The sequence below is a fragment of the Schistocerca serialis genome, chromosome 2 (genome assembly GCF_023864345.2).
Source record: "Schistocerca serialis cubense isolate TAMUIC-IGC-003099 chromosome 2, iqSchSeri2.2, whole genome shotgun sequence".
Lineage (NCBI taxonomy): Eukaryota > Metazoa > Arthropoda > Insecta > Orthoptera > Acrididae > Schistocerca > Schistocerca serialis.
In genome coordinates, this window is record NC_064639.1 from 872,534,965 (window position 1) to 872,554,426 (window position 19,462).

Consider the following 19,462-nt stretch of genomic DNA (forward strand, 5'->3'; position numbering starts at 1 on the left):
CTCAGACTTCAAGAAGAATATAATAATTCCAATCCCAAAGAAAGCAGGAGTTGACAGATGTGAAAATTACCGAACTATCAGTATAATAATTCACGGCTGCAAAATACTAACGCGAATTCTTTACAGACGAGTGGAAAAACTAGTAGGAGCCGACCTCGGGGATGATCAGTTTGGATTCCGTAGAAATGTCGGAACACGTGAGGCAATACTGACCCCACCACTTATCTTAGAAGCTAGATTAAGGAAAGGCAAACCTACGTACCTAGCATTTGTAGACTTAGAGAAAGCTTTTGAAAATGTTGACTGGAATACTCTCTTTCAAATTCTGAAGTTGACAAGGGTAAAATACAGGGAGCGTAAAGCTATTTACAATTTGTACAGAAACCAGATGGCAGTTATAAGAGTCGAGGGACATGAAAGGGAAGCAGTGGTTGGGAAGGGAGTGAGACAGGGTTGTAGCCTCTCCCCGATGATATTCAATCTGTATATTGAGCAAGCAGTAAAGGAAACAAAAGAAAAAATCGGAGTAGGTATTAAAATCCATGGAGAAGAAATAAAAACTTTGAGGTTCGCCGATAACATTGTAATTCTGTCAGAGACAGCAAAGGACTTGGAAGAGCAGTTGAACGGAATGGATAGTGTCTTGAAAGGAGGATATAAGATGAACATCAACAAAAGCAAAAAAAGGATAATGGAATGTAGTCTAATTAAGTCGGGTGATGCTGAGGGAATTAGATTAGGAAATGAGACACTTAAAGTAGTAAAGGAGTTTTGCTATTTGGGGAGCTAAATAACTGATGATGGTTGAAGTAGAGAGGATATAAAATGTAGACTGGCAATGCCAAGGAAAGCATTTCTGAAGAAGAGAAATTTGTTAACATCGAGTATAGGTTTAAGTGTCAGGAAGTCGTTTCTGGAAGTATTTGTATGGGGTGTAGCCATGTATGGAAGTGAAACATGGACGATAAACAGTTTGGACAAGAAGAGAAAAGAAGCTTTCGAAATGTGGTGCTACAGAAGAATGCTGAAGATTAGATGGGAAGATCACATAACTAATGAGGAGGTATTGAACAAAATTGGGGAGAAGAGGAGTTTGTGGCACAACTTGACTAGAAGAAGGGATTAGGACATGTTCTGAGGCATCAAGGGATCATAAATTTAGCATTGGAGGGCAGCGTGGAGGGTAAAAGTCGTAGAGGGAGACCAAGAGATGAATACACTAAGCAGATTCAGAAGGATGTAGGCTGCAGTAGGTACTGGGAGATGAAGAAGCTTGCACAGGATAGAGTAGCATTGAGAGCTGCATCAAACCAGTCTCAGGACTGAAGACCACAACAACAACAACATTAAATGCATAACTGAAGTAAGACAATTATCTGGTCCTGATCAAAACTTCGACTTACCTCGCGTCTTGACAACATTGTCGCAAATTTCTCGAGAACACAAAAGCAAACAGCAAGCAGGCAGCGGCTAAGCTAGATTTCTGTTTCTAAATAAAATTTCCAAACTATATTCAAACTGTTGGATGTGATAATGCGTAATGATAAACAGTGGGATGGGAAGAGTAACTATTCCTATGAAATGATATTCCAAGACAATGATTTTAGAAAGAAGTATATAGTCAAAACGACGGAGTAAACCTTCGCGTGATGTTCACACGTAACACAGGTCTGAATAATACTATGCTTAACAAAGTGAGCAATATTAAAAGAGAATTTCTATATAAACCAAACATCTTAATCAGTTAATATGTTAATGCATGACTCATGGAAGTGGGGTGGTCTTTCTCTCAGCTCTGAGCAAGTGAACAAAGTTAAATATTATTATTGTTATGTAGTATTCTGCCTAGTGGCAGGTCCATGTCTTCGTAGAGAGAATTTCTGATTCCAGTGTTCCCTGTCTTCAGTTACTTCCTTCAGTCTGTTGTATCTCCTTCCATCTTTCATGTCGTGCAGATGTTGAATTCTTCTTCCTCCTCGTCCTGCGTTTCCTCTGAGTTTCCCTTCGATGACATCATGTATGAGTCCCTCGTGTCTAAGTACATGTCCAATCCAGATGGCCTTTCTCTGAAGAATTGTACGCAGAATACTTCTCTTCTCTCCTACTCTTTGCAGTACATCGTCATTTTTTATGCGATCTGTCCACCTAATCTTTTCCATTCTCCTCCAGCACCACATTTCAAAGCTCTCTAGGTATCTTTTCTCCTTCTTTCTCATGGCCCATGTCTCTGCTCCATACAGTGCAATGCTCCAAATGTAGCACTTTATCAGTTTTTTCCTCCACGCCAAACTCAACTTGCTGGTCAGCAGAGTCCTCTTCTTGTTGAAAGCAGCGGATTTCGTTGGTGCAGTGGGCATCCTTTGTGATAAAACTTCCCAGGTACTTGAACTGATTCACATTTTCCAGTTCTCTATGGTCAACAGTTATCTTAAAGTGTTCCTCAGGTTTGGTATGCGCATCACTTTTGATTTTTCGATTTTGATTTCCGTGCCGTATTTTCTTCCCGTTCCCACCAAATTGTTCATCATGTGTTGCGGAGTGCTGCAGTCTCACCTCAAGCTTCTCGTCAGAAATAAATAAATTACATTATAAAAAATTTACATTCTCCTCGCTTTCTAATATATACATCTTATTCATCCTTGCTGTCCTTCACAACCAATCTTTTGCATCTAATAGATACAATCACAAGTCAGCACAGCATTATTGAATACGTCCGTCACCTACCACACTTCAGCTAAGAATGTAATCAAACTGCGCAGAGTCAAGGAATGTGTGGACGACAAGACCAAGAATTGCGTAACAGCAACACAACTCTCTCTCTCTCTCTCTCTCTCTGACGTGCACATCGATAACATACGAAACTCAAAATGACATGCCCACTTTACGTTATACGGAATCGACGATTAGGACCGTCGTGAAGTAGACAAAATCACAGATGCGTCTTTTATATAAACCGTATGAAACCACACTACAATCCTGAGGCGTATGTTGACGGTGGGACTTCTCGTTTGAAGGAAATTTAATACGTGCTTAACGACCTCGGAGCTTCGACAAGAGGGGCTGCCTTCGAAGCTCAGGATGAGAGGATACGCCGACACGACACAGACACCAAGGGCTGTGCGTGCTGCCATTTAGAGGACTGCTGACGGGGTCCAGACTCGGGGCTTTGCATTCGGCTCCTGTGGGAACTCCTGAGAGCCAGGTCACTGTTTTTAGAGGAGATGGAGCAGAGTCGCGGGCTGTGCTGCATGATTGATGTGCTGTTCAGTCTCGACGATCCGCAGTTATTTGCCATTTAGAGCTTATCATTTCTGGAAGGGTCTCGAAATTTGTTATGCATGTCTGTAATACATGTATGATATTGAATATTCGGTGTTTGTGTAAATGGCAGCAGGCTCCGTCCAGGATTTCATTTCTGTTCTGGCTGTACTTTGGTCTTCCGTGAATATACGGAACCGTGTTCACAGGACAGCATGCATTCGTTCCTGATGTGATGAAGACTCAGAAACCCTACCACACGTCGCCCGTTAAGGGGGACGGACAGGGTGACGGTCGAAAAAAAACCTCGAAATTTTTTATTGCGGGATTCGAATATATATACATTGAAGAATTATTCCCCAAAGTATTATGTGCGAACTCCAAAAAGTACGATTCTGTGAGCGTTTGAAGCCGCGCGTGCACGGCGCGCCTCGGTGGCACAGAACCGGTTGCCACAAGTCATCGTTGCCATCACCCCTGTTTTTACCGGTTTGAGTAAACTCGATTTGCTGGAGCGTTGTTTGGGCGATGTTACTGAAAAAGTGAACGAAAGCTTCAATAATCTCATTTGGAGATAAGCTCCAAAAACAACATCCGGCCGAAGCGAAATGGTCAACATTGCTTCAAATTAGGCCATATGTCTATTCAATGTAGGCCAGACTGCATTAATGCACCTGGCAAATGCCCTTCTAACCAAAATCGGCGATGAAATGCGACGGTTATGTGAAGATAGAGATACCAGCGGCGATGCGCACAGCGATGGAAAGGGCTTTGAGGACGAAAATGAGGCCTTATCGGTTCAAAGTAGCCGGGGCGAAAGTTATTATGGACCAGGCATCGATGATATTCCATAATTTTCAGGCTTTGTCCCTTTTTTTAATATGATAAATACTCGTCAACTTTAAATGCGTTTTTCTCGAAACCAGGTTTGTCGGCATGATTGTCGTCGCCCACGCTACAATTTTCATCCGTTTTGACGACTTTTGGTCTCCCTTGAAGCAAAATGAATTCTCTTCAGTTCATCGTAGCCGATTTTTTTATGTTTACATTTAGTATTCTTTTCGGCCAAACAAGAGAGGTCCAAAAATGGTCATTTTTTTCAAATATCTATAATTTCTCAAAAAAAATTGTTCTGCGAATCCCTACGATGAACTAAAATTACATCTGTAAGAGTCAGGGTGATACGTTAATTTCATGTTTCAGATAACTACAACGGAGTTACTACGACAACCGTCGATCTACCTCCTTTCAGAGCTATTTGGGGAAAATCCCAATTAAATGGTGAAGATGTTAATATTTTTCAGTTACAAAAAATACCAATAAAAACTTCTTCGTATGCTTTATTCTTTGTAGTAAACCCCAGTTGTCTACTACGTTGCACCACGGAAATAAAAATCTGAATTTGAGTAATATTTTCGTCCGTCACCCTGTCGTTTCGCCTTAAATCACTTAGTCTTAAACCCGCAGAAAATGTGGACTCTCTTTTTCGCCACATCGAGTTCCATATCAAGACTGGGAGCGTTGTGACGCAATAACAGTGTCGTATCTTTGTGGAAATTGCATCTATTTTTTTGCCACTGTGATTATATTTCTTAATTTCACACGTTTTAGGCGAAAGCCTTGAGATTTCGGGTTTCTTGTTTCCGCCTTTATCATTGCCACCGATTGCTGTGTATCAGGATGTTCACCCACTGCTAAGCAAACTATTGGATGGTGAATTTCAACACCTTTCGTTATTTCCTTAATGTATGCGTGCCAACATATGATGGCAAAAACACAGTACGCGCGTTTAAGATGTGAGAGGAGCTGAAAAAACCGACAGAAAGAAAACGAGAGAGTGATAATCGTATACTTTCGATTAGTTCTTCTCTTCCTGGCTGAGACTTCTACATCTGATACCCAGTTAATACTCCGAAAAACAATAATGCTCTTCGGCGAAATTTTAGTTCAATCACAATATCTGTGTTGTGTAGTTACTTCGCTACGTCTGTTGACAGGGCACCTACTACATGAAGCGACTCTGGACACGACCGATCACCCTAAAAAAATTCCCTGCCTTACCTTACGGGAAATTCAAGTTGTACATGAAGGGTGTGAAGGACGGCAAAAGACAAGTTTGTGCCCAGATGATCGTCGATATCTACGAAGTCGGAGTTTTCCGAGGTGAGTATCTGAATTTTGAGTAACACTTGTTCAGTAATAATTGTTTCAGTACAGTTATCAAATTCCGCAACCAAAGGCTTCACGGTCGTTGCAGAGATGGAGATAGCAGGTAAGATTCCTGCAGGTAAAAGTTTTCATCATAGTCATTTAGGCGAGAAGTGAAGAGGAGCTGGCGGCGCACAATTCCCGCCCACCACTGCCTCGGACCGAATCTCAAGCTTGTCTCAGCGCCGTCTCACGGACAAACAGTGCGCGACACGGTTGATGCTTCCTCCTCGAAATTGGGTGCGGTATCCCGCAGTCAACTGCATGTACATGAATGGTATATCTGATGATTTGAACAAATTTATGTTCGTACATTCCAAGCACATAGAAGACGACAAAAAACTTCGCGTCATGGTAATTGCAACAGTGTGGCGTTCGCTGTGTTATTCAGTGGTTTGGTATTTAACTAATTTGTAAATGAAAATGATAATCTTATTTTATTACATTGAGTAATTACTAAATAATTTTTCTCCCGGCTGAAGATTTGGTCAAGTTGCTAAAGAACTCCAAGTTAACGTCGTGTTAAAGTATTGTCGGTAAGTTGTGTAAGTGTCACTAAATCACAGTTCATACAACAGATTCTAGTTATCTTCAGCAAAATGAACATTAAAACCACCGAATATCAGCCGCTCACAACACTGACGTATGTTACCTGAAACAATATTCTTCGCAACTCGTGCGTGATTAATTTCGGCTCCATACATCAGCTAGAAAAGTTTCTTATAAGGATCGTGCTATGAGCACTGTTTTTAAAGAACCAATCTGATTCGAATCATTTTCATTAAAATGAGTTCGGGACCACCGGTACACATTTATTTTTACACATTTATATCTGCAGAGTTTCGTAATTTGAATTTGCAGCTGAGATAATTGTTAAGATGGCGGCAGACAATTGATACAGACTTTCTATTGTTAGACCAAATAAGTAAGTATTTGAAATACTTATTAAACTCTATAAACTCTACTTTCGTATTATGCACTATTTAGACTTCATTAAGCAAACATTTGATTTGTTTCTAAGGAAAACACAGACAAAAACGCGATACAAATCGCTATCATCAATGGCTGCGCTCGTTGCAGTGGAAATAAATAATTAACACAGATAATGCTTACTGAGAGAGGAATTAAAGTTACAAATAATTATTCACTCATATTTATAATAATAATGAACTCCATTCTCAAGTAATAATTAACAAATAATTACAATTTCTTACCAGACCTCAGTTTGATATGCGTCCGCAACCTACAAAAGCCAACCAACAAAAGGTAAAAACAAAGGAAGACAAACGCAGATCATAAAAGGAATTTACAATTATCATTGTCTTTGTATGATACACATCGATATGTCCAATTACATCACAGAATATTATATAAATAATTAATATTTATCATCGTTTTCACTGTTTTTTTCATATGTCGAATAGATAATGTTTATAACTGTTACAGGCATAATTTCCCCTCGTCCCTCTGTAGGTAAAATTTATCTCGTGGATGTTACAATGCCCCTTGGGCTGAGAAAAAAAATTAATTTATCTATTGTATATTTTTTATCAGTCCACGCAAACCACGTAGATTTGCTACTCTCAAGATGCAAATGTTTAGTTTCAATGTTGTTTTAGACATGATAAAATTATAGTTGAATCGAGTACTTTAAATGACTTCAGTGACTGTATTATCTCGGAAATTGCTGCGGATACTTCCCGGATTAACTTATCCCCCCCCCCCCCATTTGGGTTCACTGGACTCGGAAAACCGGGAATAAAACCGTCCAAGGGGCTTCAAGAAAATACAGACACCTACTTTTAACAGTCAGGCTTGACATGATTGTCATAAAATATGCTGGAAAACGCAAATTTATGACTCTCTTGTAAGCATATGAGATAATGAATGTTTTCTCATGGTGGTATATCATAAAATTTCTAAAGTCACTCATTTATCGAATGTCATAAGAATTTGCCGCTGACGTCGTAAGACTGCCCTCGTGTCGAGCCGTTGGACCGCAGACAGGTAGTGGCTGCTGCTGGACCGCCTCCGGCTGAGTCGGTGGGGCGTCGGCTGCCGTCGGCTGCATCGTGGTTTGGATCTGCTGCTGGCTAGAAGTCGCGCTGCAGCAGGTCTTGATTCTCCTTTCCCACGTCCCTCAGCTGAAGACGGGTACATGAAATATCAAAATATAAGCATCAGTGACAAGATAATTACTATTCTCATTCTGTGGAAAAGTTTATTAGTGTCCATTTCACTCGCATTCACACGGATGGAATTAGACTGTTTTTGGAGTATGTTCTGTATTTTGACACTGTTCAACACAATGTAGTGATTCACATGTAAGTTTATCACAATATGCACATTTTGAACACTGCACCGTTAATCATACAAGTGTCCGTAGTGTGCTTCGTTTACTTAAGCGGAATGTAAATATTTTCGCGACGCGCTGCGTAGCCAAAGTTGCATGATTGTTTTGCCGCGCGGCTGGCTGTACTGTCTGTCACATTAAATTTGGCACGCGAAGACGCTTCGTATCAAACTACTAAAGGTCATCAGTTCAAGTTAATTATTAATACAGTCAACAGTACTCAACGTTCATAGCGTTGCAGCTAACTTTGACACTCCAAGAGCGTTCATAAGGTTACGTGATTACAGTTTTTATCACTGTTCATCATTATTCAGAATATAAATCACAGTTCTTCACGCGTCCACTAGCTCCTGCGAAACATGTTTCACTGTTCTGATTGCTGTCAGTAGTTTTCCACAGTACTTAACAGACAATCTATATGTAAATGACACTTTTCAAGTTATGAGGTCTGGTACACTTGCACATAAGTTCATATTACCATGACTGAATAACAAAATTTAAAATTTTACACTGTCACATAAACATGAGACAATATAAAACTTTCAGAATGTGCTACATTATCTTGACCATGAGATCATTACTGAACTGTCCAGATAACAGTACATTTCCATTTTTATTACAGATACATATACACTCCTGGAAATGGAAAAAAGAACACATTGACACCGGTGTGTCAGACCCACCATACTTGCTCCGGACACTGCGAGAGGGCTGTACAAGCAATGATCACACGCACGGCACAGCGGACACACCAGGAACCGCGGTGTTGGCCGTCGAATGGCGCTAGCTGCTCAGCATTTGTGCACCGCCGCCGTCAGTGTCAGCCAGTTTGCCGTGGCATACGGAGCTCCATCGCAGTCTTTAACACTGGTAGCATGCCGCGACAGCGTGGACGTGAACCGTATGTGCAGTTGACGGACTTTGAGCGAGGGCGTATAGTGGGCATGCGGGAGGCCGGGTGGACGTACCGCCGAATTGCTCAACACGTGGGGCGTGAGGTCTCCACAGTACATCGATGTTGTCGCCAGTGGTCGGCGGAAGGTGCACGTGCCCGTCGACCTGGGACCGGACCGCAGCGACGCACGGATGCACGCCAAGACCGTAGGATCCTACACAGTGCCGTAGGGGACCGCACCGCCACTTCCCAGTAAATTAGGGACACTGTTGCTCCTGGGGTATCGGCGAGGACCATTCGCAACCGTCTCCATGAAGCTGGGCTACGGTCCCGCACACCGTTAGGCCGTCTTCCGCTCACGCCCCAACATCGTGCAGCCCGCCTCCAGTGGTGTCGCGACAGGCGTGAATGGAGGGACGAATGGAGACGTGTCGTCTTCAGCGATGAGAGTCGCTTCTGCCTTGGTGCCAATGATGGTCGTATGCGTGTTTGGCGCCGTGCAGGTGAGCGCCACAATCAGGACTGCATACGACCGAGGCACACAGGGCCAACACCCGGCATCATGGTGTGGGGAGCGATCTCCTACACTGGCCGTACACCACTGGTGACCGTCGAGGGGACACTGAATAGTGCACGGTACATCCAAACCGTCATCGAACCCATCGTTCTACCATTCCTACACCGGCAAGGGAACTTGCTGTTCCAACAGGACAATGCACGTCCGCATGTATCCCGTGCCACCCAACGTGCTCTAGAAGGTGTAAGTCAACTACCCTGGCCAGCAAGATCTCCGGATCTGTCCCCCATTGAGCATGTTTGGGACTGGATGAAGCGTCGTCTCACGCGGTCTGCACGTCCAGCACGAACGCTGGTCCAACTGAGGCGCCAGGTGGAAATGGCATGGCAAGCCGTTCCACAGGACTACATCCAGCATCTCTACGATCGTCTCCATGGGACAATAGCAGTCTGCATTGCTGCGAAAGGTGGATATACACTGTACTAGTGCCGACATTGTGCATGCTCTGTTGCCTGTGTCTATGTGCCTGTGGTTCTGTCAGTGTGATCATGTGATGTATCTGACCCCAGGAATGTGTCAATAAAGTTTCCCCTTCCTGGGACAATGAATTCACGGTGTTCTTATTTCAATTTCCAGGAGTGTATTTATATATTTCTAATTTTTTTATTGGGATTGTTATTTACCATGTTTTTAGGACAGATGTCCATGTTCGGTTTATCTAACCGGAATGTTGCTCATAAGAGCATTTTAAATGACTTCGTAATGAATCCGTGTACGTAAATCAGTACACATTCAGATTTCGCTTCACAAGTGGTGAAAGCAGTTTATTTTATTTTTTAATTATTTAGTTTTTTTTTCAGTCACACAGCTCACACACCACCAACATACGCTACGTGTGTGGGACTACATGACTGAATCTTATGAAAATATTTTTGTTATATCCATTCTACGAACAAATATATTATTTAAGCATTTTAATCATTTCTATGATACGTATAGAAAGGTAAAATTCCTCCCATTTAATGCAATAACACTCAAGTCTTTATCAAGTTATTGATCCATTTTAGAGTAAGAAATACATTTATTATGGGGATTCTCTACTCCTTGTTCAAATAATTCAAGAATATTACAGTGTAATACTTGACAGAAAACCTTATAAACTAATACATACATAATATTATCATATTATTACTGCTAATTATTTTACCATAAACATTATATTAACAGTTATAGGATAGTGCACTTGCACTTCTGATTGGTCCATTGTATCTTCACTTCGTTTTTCCTAGTCCAGGAGACAGAGTAAGATGCTCTGCAATAGGTCTTGTGCGGATATACTTTCATATTATACTGGTAATCTTTTATGATTCCAGGGCGTTCAGTGACTACTTTGAGGTATCCGGATAATAATTCTGTTAATTGTCTAGCCTCTGAAGCATTAGCCCTTTCAGACCTGATTTTTTGTTTACTTATAAAATGATACCTGACATCATTTTTACATTGAGGTGAGTTTCCTGGCAACATTTTTCTAAAAAAAAAGTTCATATGATCTCTAATTTTCAAGATATTTAGAATACACAATTGTGTTCATCAGGTCTTGAGCTTCCTTGTCATACATTAAGGTGGTTAACACTACTGATCAAGTATGCCCTATTTATTTCACTTTAAAACAGAATAAAACAATAAAAATATTTCCAAATTACAGTTCTTATTTAAACAACAATGTTCAATACATTGATTTTAAGATTTAGTATGGAACTGCAAAAAACAATTTTTCTCCATTTGGAGACAAATGTACTTTAGGTTTTCTGCACCGAATTCTAGAATGCCCTGTACATTTTGGAAATTTGCAGCGACCTGGAGCTTCTACATCATGCGAAGGCAAATGGTCAATGGAATCAAACTGTTTCTTTGTAGCTGGTCGTAATTCTCCTCTTTCTCTTGGTATGACTCTCCAGACCTGAAGTCAGTACTTCATCACACGGATGCCGCCTCTTCTTTTCAGTCACTTTCTTCTGGCACAGTATCAATCCTGCTACCCTGATACGAAAGGAAATAAGGTCCATTTGCTTCTTTTTTGGGATAGACAGGTTGTCTGCATCTCATCTGTATTCCAACCAACTCTGCACGATGGCAAAGTCAACAGCACGAAAATTCATATGCAAAGGCCATTATTGAGATCTGATGAAAACTCTGTAGTAGCTTATCATTTGATCAAATAGATCCACACCACCCACTGCATGATTATATCTCCTCATTATTTCACGTATTTCTAATTTCACTTATTTACAGTGTTTTTTTGTCCCAACACTCAATTACACCCACTGAGCCTTTACCAACAAAGTTTGAACACAATACAACTGGTCTATTGTCTAGCCACTTACACATGGTAACGTCATCAGCACTAGTGAGAAAATCCTAAAACAGCAGGACCTAATCCAAATTTTTTGCACAATGCGGTATTTAGTTCAGTTGAAACACCTTGATACAAAAGGAAATCATGCGCTATTCCGCTCTTTCCTCACAACATGAAGACTTTGATTCCCCTTGGACTTGGCTTCCTCTTGACATACTGCTTTGCACAAAAATCCCCAGTGAAAGGAATAATTTCTTCATCCACACAAACATTCTCTTCTATAGGAAGTTCACTGCAGAATTTTCGAATGGCTGTGTGAATTGGCCTGACTGTAAAATTTACCTTTATTTTCAGGTGTCTTCTACAGATTGTTCACCAAATGTAAATTTGTTCCTGATTCTAAAAATCTGTCTCATGACATGTTTTCCCAAAACACATTTACCTTCAGGCTTGTATCCTAATACATTCATAATCTGGGAAATTTCAAGCGCCACTCAATATATGCAAGCCAAATAGCACCTCTAGTTCTTGAGGCGTTGTCTGCTTGAATGAGGATTTGCCTTGTTGTAACGCATAAATATAAGTATGTGCTGCCAAGCTAGTGAACAGATCATCTGGTATATATGATTTGAAGTATTGTATTGGAGAACCCAAGACAGATTCTTCAAAATTTGGATCTTTGTATGTTTCTGCAATGGTACTTAGAGGTTTGCATTTGCATTTTATGGATTCTTTAGGTGTGACAATTATGTTGTCGCACAGGCTATTCAATTCTGGGTTGTTTTCATTGCATAAAAGTTCATTGCATCATCCAGCACCTCTCCATCATCTTCAGATATGGTGTCTCTACACACATCACTCACGCCCACTTTATCTGATCCAACACGTTTCACTATTTGTCAGCTTGCCTTTCAATAAGTGGTACACTGTAATCCTCATCTCCACTCAAACTAATGTCAGAAACGTTACCAATTTCAGTTATATCCATAAACAAGTCCCTATCTTTCTCCGCAGAAAGGTATTCCTTATCCATATTTGTAAGTCAAAAGCTAGCAATATCAAATAAAATCATATGTACAGGTCAGTTATTCTCCTCCTTGCTGCTGACACTGAAATTAATGAAAAATACCCCGCATAACTACCATAGCCATGCAAATACAGCTGAGATACATTTTAGGTTTTGTTTCCTATTTTACACCATTAAGGATCCGCTGTTCACAACTGTGTACATTAAACTTACCTGATACATAACACAAATATGGACTGAATGAAATTGCTGAAAATTCCACTGAAAGTATGTCTAATGTTTCCAAAAGAAGGAAACCACACTAAACATTCATAAACAAAACCCACAATGTGACTATTGTACCAATAAAATCTACGAGTAATGGCTTCCCACAGAGAGACAACACCAGAGAGTGTATTTTACTATGTGGTTCACAGACTGCTCACAAGAGAGCAGCAGCTGCTGGAGCATGGATAAAAGAAACATACACAAATGTGCACAGTGGGTTTGGATGCACCTGACATTTCTTGTCAGTGAAATATTAGTGAACAAACTTTATGTACACAAATGTGACCACCAGATCTGAAAGGGTTAATGCAAGTTGCCTCCTGTACTTTCTCTTCTATTGTTGTGACGATGTCACTCACGTTGCTGGGTGCATCGTTATTTCGAGTTTTGTGACACATCTGTGGGTGCTTATGATCCAACACTAACAACTTCTGTTTGCTGACAGAAAGATTCATTTTTCTCATCGGCAGAAGGTTCGCACGTAACTCCCGATTCAGCATTAATGTTATGGGTCGCTGTTGGTACTTAAGAGCACATGCCCCACGGGCGAGATCAATTACAGCTTCCCTTTCCCGAAGGAACTCAAGACCCAGAAGCACCGGTATGGACAAGTTATCCATTAGTAGGAACGTACATAATAAGCGATCATTTCCCTAGGAAACTTCCACCTGTGTCTGGTATTTTATACTCTGTGCCTTTTTTTCCAGTGCCCCTATAACCTTACAATTTGCAACCAGCAAAATCGGCAATCTTCTTATCTCCGATACCTTCTTGAAAAACTGCGTGTTCATAGCTGATACATTCGCACCTGTGTCAAGCAGAATAGTAGTTGTTACACCATTTACAGCTCCGGTGACACTTGCTTGGATATTTTCCCTTTGTGGCTTATCAGAGACAGCAGGTTCCTGATATAGCTCATCTTCGATCCTGTTGCCATCCTGATGCCGTATCATGTTTATTTTTTGTTCCGTCGACCTATTGCCTTCATTGTTGGCCTCGGTCACCTGGCGAAGGCCTACAGGGACCGAAATTAGTTTGTTGGCTTCTGAGTGTTTTGTTTTGCTTCCGAAGGTACCTCCACTATTCTAACATTTTGTGAGTTTTCAGTCGGAGGAGGCCTGCTTGGATCCCACCACGGTGGATATTGATTGCTTGGTATAGGTATAGTCTGTACATAATTTATTGGCTGACATGAATTGATAGAATTTTGCTGCGGCTGCCAATGACTTGGCCCTGGCTGTCGCCAATATTCACTGTCACCTCGCATATTTTTAGGCTTGTCTTTATATGGACTGTCTGACTTGTTGTCATTTCGTCTCTTTCGGTTGCTATTGTTATTGTTTAGGTTTTCATTGTGGTACTGCCTCTGATTACCATTCGATTGTTGGTGTTCTTCGGCCTTTTGATAATTACTGTTATTATTATTAGGATAACCAAAATTTTGGTTGTATGGATTCCTACTACTATTATTATTATTGTATTTTCCGTTGCTATAAGCTTTATTTTTATTTTTCTTTGGACTACCTTCGCCGCTATTTCCATTATTTCCATTCCATGAATTTTTTCTATTAGGACTATTATCATTGCTGATCACGTCAGAATTTTTTCTGGCGTCTTCTTGCACTAGATCCAGAGAATCAATTACAGATAGAAATTCTTTCAGATCGGTGTCTGTAACATTAAATAATTTTTCTCTAGAATATGTGTGGGTAATCTAGCTTTTAACACTCGCAATAAGTCTCTGGTGGTTACTGGCTCATCCCAGTACCGGGTCATGTTAATATATTTTTCAAAGTACTTTCTTAAGGAACCTGACTTCGGATTGAACATTTCAGCATTGTAAACAACTTTACGGAGTCGCTCTTGAGTAGACGCTGACCAGAATTGATTAAGGAACGCCTTCTCAAAGTCGTGGAAAGTCTTGCAAATTTCTGCTGCATTTAATGCCCAGAGCGACGCATCACCAGAAATATGTGAAACCACAAACTGTATTTTCTGTTCTTCCGACCATGATTTTGGAAGAACACTTTTGAAGTTTCGAATGAAAACTACTGGATGTATGTTTTTCTTGCTTTCCTCGTAAAATATTTGAAACTGTCTATGCTTAATCAGGCTTTCTTCATGCATCAAAGTAGTTAAGTGCATGGAATTGCTATCATTCGCAGGTGGTGTGGTTACTTTATTACAAGTACATTCTATTCCACTATTATTGTTCCTTGGTGTCACATATTGCTGTGGTAATATAGGTTGATTACCAAAATTTGGTCTTCCTTGTGCTGCAATTAAAATTCGCCGTTAGATTATCTCCGATCTTTTGCCTGTCAGTACCGGTGTTGTCATTACTGCATACTGTCAGATTTTCAAAGTTTTGATTTTCAGAGCTCAGCACACTGGCTACTTCTGTTCGGACTTGCTTTTGGATTTCCGAGGGAATGTCTTCCTGCATTGTTTCCACAGCAGTAGCCAAGGCTTTGAATTGGTTCTCTGGTCTCTCTACTTCAGTTTGAAGACTACTGACCTGAACTGGAATGTTTGTTAAGGGTTCAATAGTTGTTTTACTGCATCGATCTCCTGCTTAAAATGGGTAGTAATAGCATTATCACGATCGACCAAAACTTGGTTTATCCTACGGACAATTTCTTTATCTCTTCCTAGAAAAATATTGTTTATATTTTCCATATTTCTTTTCCTTTTCTTGGTCCCTGAGCTCCTGTTACTGTTTTTCTATAAGCTTTTCCTGTCTACATTTTTCCTTTTCCTGCTGACGTTGTCTTTCACGCTCCTGCTCTTTAATAGTAAACTTTTCAAAAAATGCTGTTAGCATATCCTGTATCGACATAGCTTGAGCATTGCTAACTTCTGCCCCTTTCCCAGAACAAATATTGTTATTAATTCCTAACTGGTTGAATGCAGGAGTGTCAGTTTGTTTTGGCAGCTCCTCAGTTTTACTATCACTCGGGACATCAGTTACTAAATTATCATTCATAATTAAATTTTCTAATAATCCGACAGAAATATGGGTAGATTGTTCTACCTCAGACTCTGATGTCACCTCTGCGTCAGTATGCTCATTCGCTTTATTTTGTTTCTTTTGTTTTACCATTCTAACGCCAATACAGCACAACAAATATATAAATCACTGACAAGCACCAATTGACACAAAATAATCTTATAACTAACACATATACACAAATAACACTTAAAAATATAATTCTCGCAGCCAGATTATTCAATTATTACTACTTATGGCTGGAGGTACTGATTCGGCGAAGATTTCGTCGCTCTGCGTATGACGTCAGTGTAAGAGCACGTTGCGTCGAGACGCCAAAAGAGCTGCTTATCAGGGGCTGTCGTGTTGCTTTAATTTGAGGTTTTGTTGCGGTGCCTTGTAAAAGCGTTGCGTTAAAATACGTGGGTGTGCTGTAACAGGATGCCTGTCGTACAGCCGAAAGACAAAAGGCACGGATGTAGTTTATCATTCGTTCGCAAGAGTGCAGAGGGCCTGGATTGTGAAGTGCCACCGAAAAGATCGCTTCAATGTTGCGACGTCAAATGTTTGTTCGTTGCATTTCACATTCGATGATTATCTACGTGACTTATGATCAGAACTTAACAATCTACCGCCGAAGAAAACACCTAAACCAGACGCAGTGCCGAGTGTAAATATAACAGGAAGGGTTCCCAGTGTTAGTGGAAATTCAGGCCCTGATGACACAGTTTCTCCGAATAGGGCAGACAGGTTGCAGGCAAGAAAGACAATGAAAAATGCAATTGAGCACCTGGCTAGTGTGTCTCCGAAAAAAAAGAAAAATAGACCAGTCAACAGCGACAGATGACTGTGACACTGATAGTAAACAGATCAGCGAACTCTGTAAACGTATAGAAGAATTAGAATACAGGAACCACAGACTGACAGCTGTGTGTGCAAACCTCAGGTGTAGTGAGATATGTTTGAACCTCAAAGTGAAAGCTTGTGGTGATAAAATAAAATATCAACAAAAGTGTAAAAAGAAGCAAGTGCAGGAGAAAGTGACTCAAATATTAGGCAAATTGTTTCAAAAACACAGATAAACTGCTTGTTGAGTGGAAAGAAACGAGCAAAATGGCAAAGGGAAGATGTTTGTAAAGCGGTTACACTTCGTACTGTGTCTAGGAAGTGTTATTTGTTTTGAAGAAATCAGGTCGGTTTCCCACTTCCAGGACTATCAACACTTAAGAGATGGACGTCACGCTCTTTCAGATGCTTTCCTGATGTGCTGACAGATGTTTTGCAACTAATGAAAGCCCACTCATATGTATTGACAAAAACTGAACGTGTGTGTGTGCTATCATTCGACGAAATGAATGTAGATAGCAATATTACTTATGATCCTGTTGAAGATCGTGTTGTAGGGCCACACAGTAACGTGCTATTTGTTATGGTACGTGGTTTGTTTTCTAGATGGAAGCAACCCATTTACTATGCTTTTGACACACAAATAACATGTGCTCGGTTAAACAGTATTATCTGCTCTGTACAAGATGTTGGTTACGATGTTGTTGCGGTAGTGTGCGACCTTGGAACAAAAAATCGATCTGTGTGGAAAGATTTTAATGTGACAGAAACAAATTCATGCTTTTCCAATCCGCAGTATGAAAATAAACGAATCTGGGTGTTTTCAGATGTTCCACATTTGCTTAAATTAATGAGGAACCACTTTCTGGATGACGAGCTAAAGCTTCCAAGTGGGAAAATTGTTAATAAATCTATTGTAGAAAGACTGCTCGCATTAGATAGGAGTGAAATGAAGTTGTGTCCTAAACTGTCACAGCTTCATCCCAGTGTCAAGGGGAGAGAGCGTCAAAGTGTTTATTTGCCAATGCAACTTTTTTCGAGTATCACAGCTAAAGCCATGAAGTACCTAATGCCTGAAGAAGAGGAAGCAGCAATTTTTTTTCAGTTAGCAAACGACGCATTTGACATTCTGAATACTCGGAGGTACAATAAGAATGCGTTATCATGTGGTTATGGGATACATAATGTTCAAGAAAGAATATTGAGAGAACTGCATATGTGTGCCGAAAAAATGCGCGTAGGAAATGCATATCACTTGCTCCCATTCCAGAAAGGCATTATGACAACTGTTCGGTCATTATTTGGACAGTTTTCGGGTCTTCAGACACTGCAAATAACATATATTTTAACTGCAAGATTGAACCAGGATGCATTGGAAAATTTTTTCTCACAGATCAGAGGAATTGGTCATTTCCATTTGAACCCTTCTCCAACAGAAGTAAAATGTCGATTACGGCTGTTACTGCTGGGACACAATGCTCATGACATTCCTCTGTCAAGTGACACATCAGTAGAGGCACATGAGTGTGACGGATTTTTGACGTCACATCTGTTCACAGGAATTTTGCCTGACATGAGCGAAGCACTGCAAATGATAGATGGTGAAAAAGAGATACGAGAAATTAACTTTCCTCTTCAACCTGCACCAGAAGAATCTGCTGTCAAAGAGGGATGTGACTGCTCTGCAGAAGGATTCCGTTACCTGGCTGGCTACATTGCATATCGTGCAAAGAACTGTGACAAGACACTGGGAACGCCGTCTGCTGACATTTTTGAGTCCTCCAACAAATGAAAATTATGGTTGGATTGAATTTCTATCTCGCGGTGGGCTTACAGTTCCAATAGACGAGTGGCTACATAAGGTGTCTCAGTTTGAACTAATTTTTAGTGAATTTAATGGATTGGATACTATTTCCAAGGAAAAAAATATAGTGAAAACAACATGCACTGCTGTCCAAACTAAATATCCGGAATTTTCTTCACAAGTTATAAAACTGTATGTCACAACACGACTTTTCATTCGTATGCGGTTCCTCAATACGAAGCATAAAATGCAGAAAGCAGCAGCAGCACAGAAGCAGAAATCAAGACAGTGGCACTCTTCTTCCACTGCAAACATCTAAACAGGTAAATCAACTGTTTTAAATAATTTCCTGAGAACTTATTGTTGTTATAAGTAGTTGGATGTCCTTAGTAAGAGTCGCTTGCTGCGCTAGCCACTGCCTCGCTTTGCTCGTACAGTGACGTCACTGCGCCAGCCAATCACAGCCGATTTAGCTTTGGGCCCAACCTCCCTTTTAAATAACCTTGGTTGTTTGTGTGCTGCTATGTAATTACTGAACATGAAAAACTGTTCCTACCTGTATTGATTGAGAGTGGTGGACTGCACTGCTTACATGAAGTTACTGTCCCACCGGCGTAGATACAGATTCGTACAGCAGTTCGGAAGGAAGATGTCAATGCTCATGAAACAAGTAAATAAACAATGATTAATAGTTTGTTTTGGTACTCCGTACCTGTAATAGATCACAATTTCAATTATTAAAATGAATAAATGTGCATTGGTGGCCCCACGTTGGGCGCCAGTGTGGCGTTCGCTGTGTTATTCAGTGGTTTGGTATTCAACTAATTTGTAAATGAAAATGATAATCTTATTTTATTACATAGTGTAATTACTAAATAATTTTTCTCCCGGCTAAAGATTTGGGCAAGTTGCTAAAGAACTCCAAGTTAACGTCGTGTTAAA

The 19,462-nt window shown here is 40.5% G+C and overlaps 1 protein-coding gene across 3 annotated transcripts in view; it reads left to right on the top strand.

Annotated features, from left to right (window-relative positions):
- LOC126456076 (uncharacterized) overlaps positions 1-19,462 on the top strand; it is a 134,016-nt gene that overhangs the window by 67,970 nt on the left and 46,584 nt on the right. For all 3 annotated transcript variants that reach the window (XM_050091830.1, XM_050091832.1, XM_050091833.1), the window contains one exon: positions 5,256-5,421. In XM_050091830.1, coding sequence (XP_049947787.1) covers positions 5,256-5,421 — 166 coding nt within the window. The remainder of the gene's footprint in view (positions 1-5,255; positions 5,422-19,462) is intronic.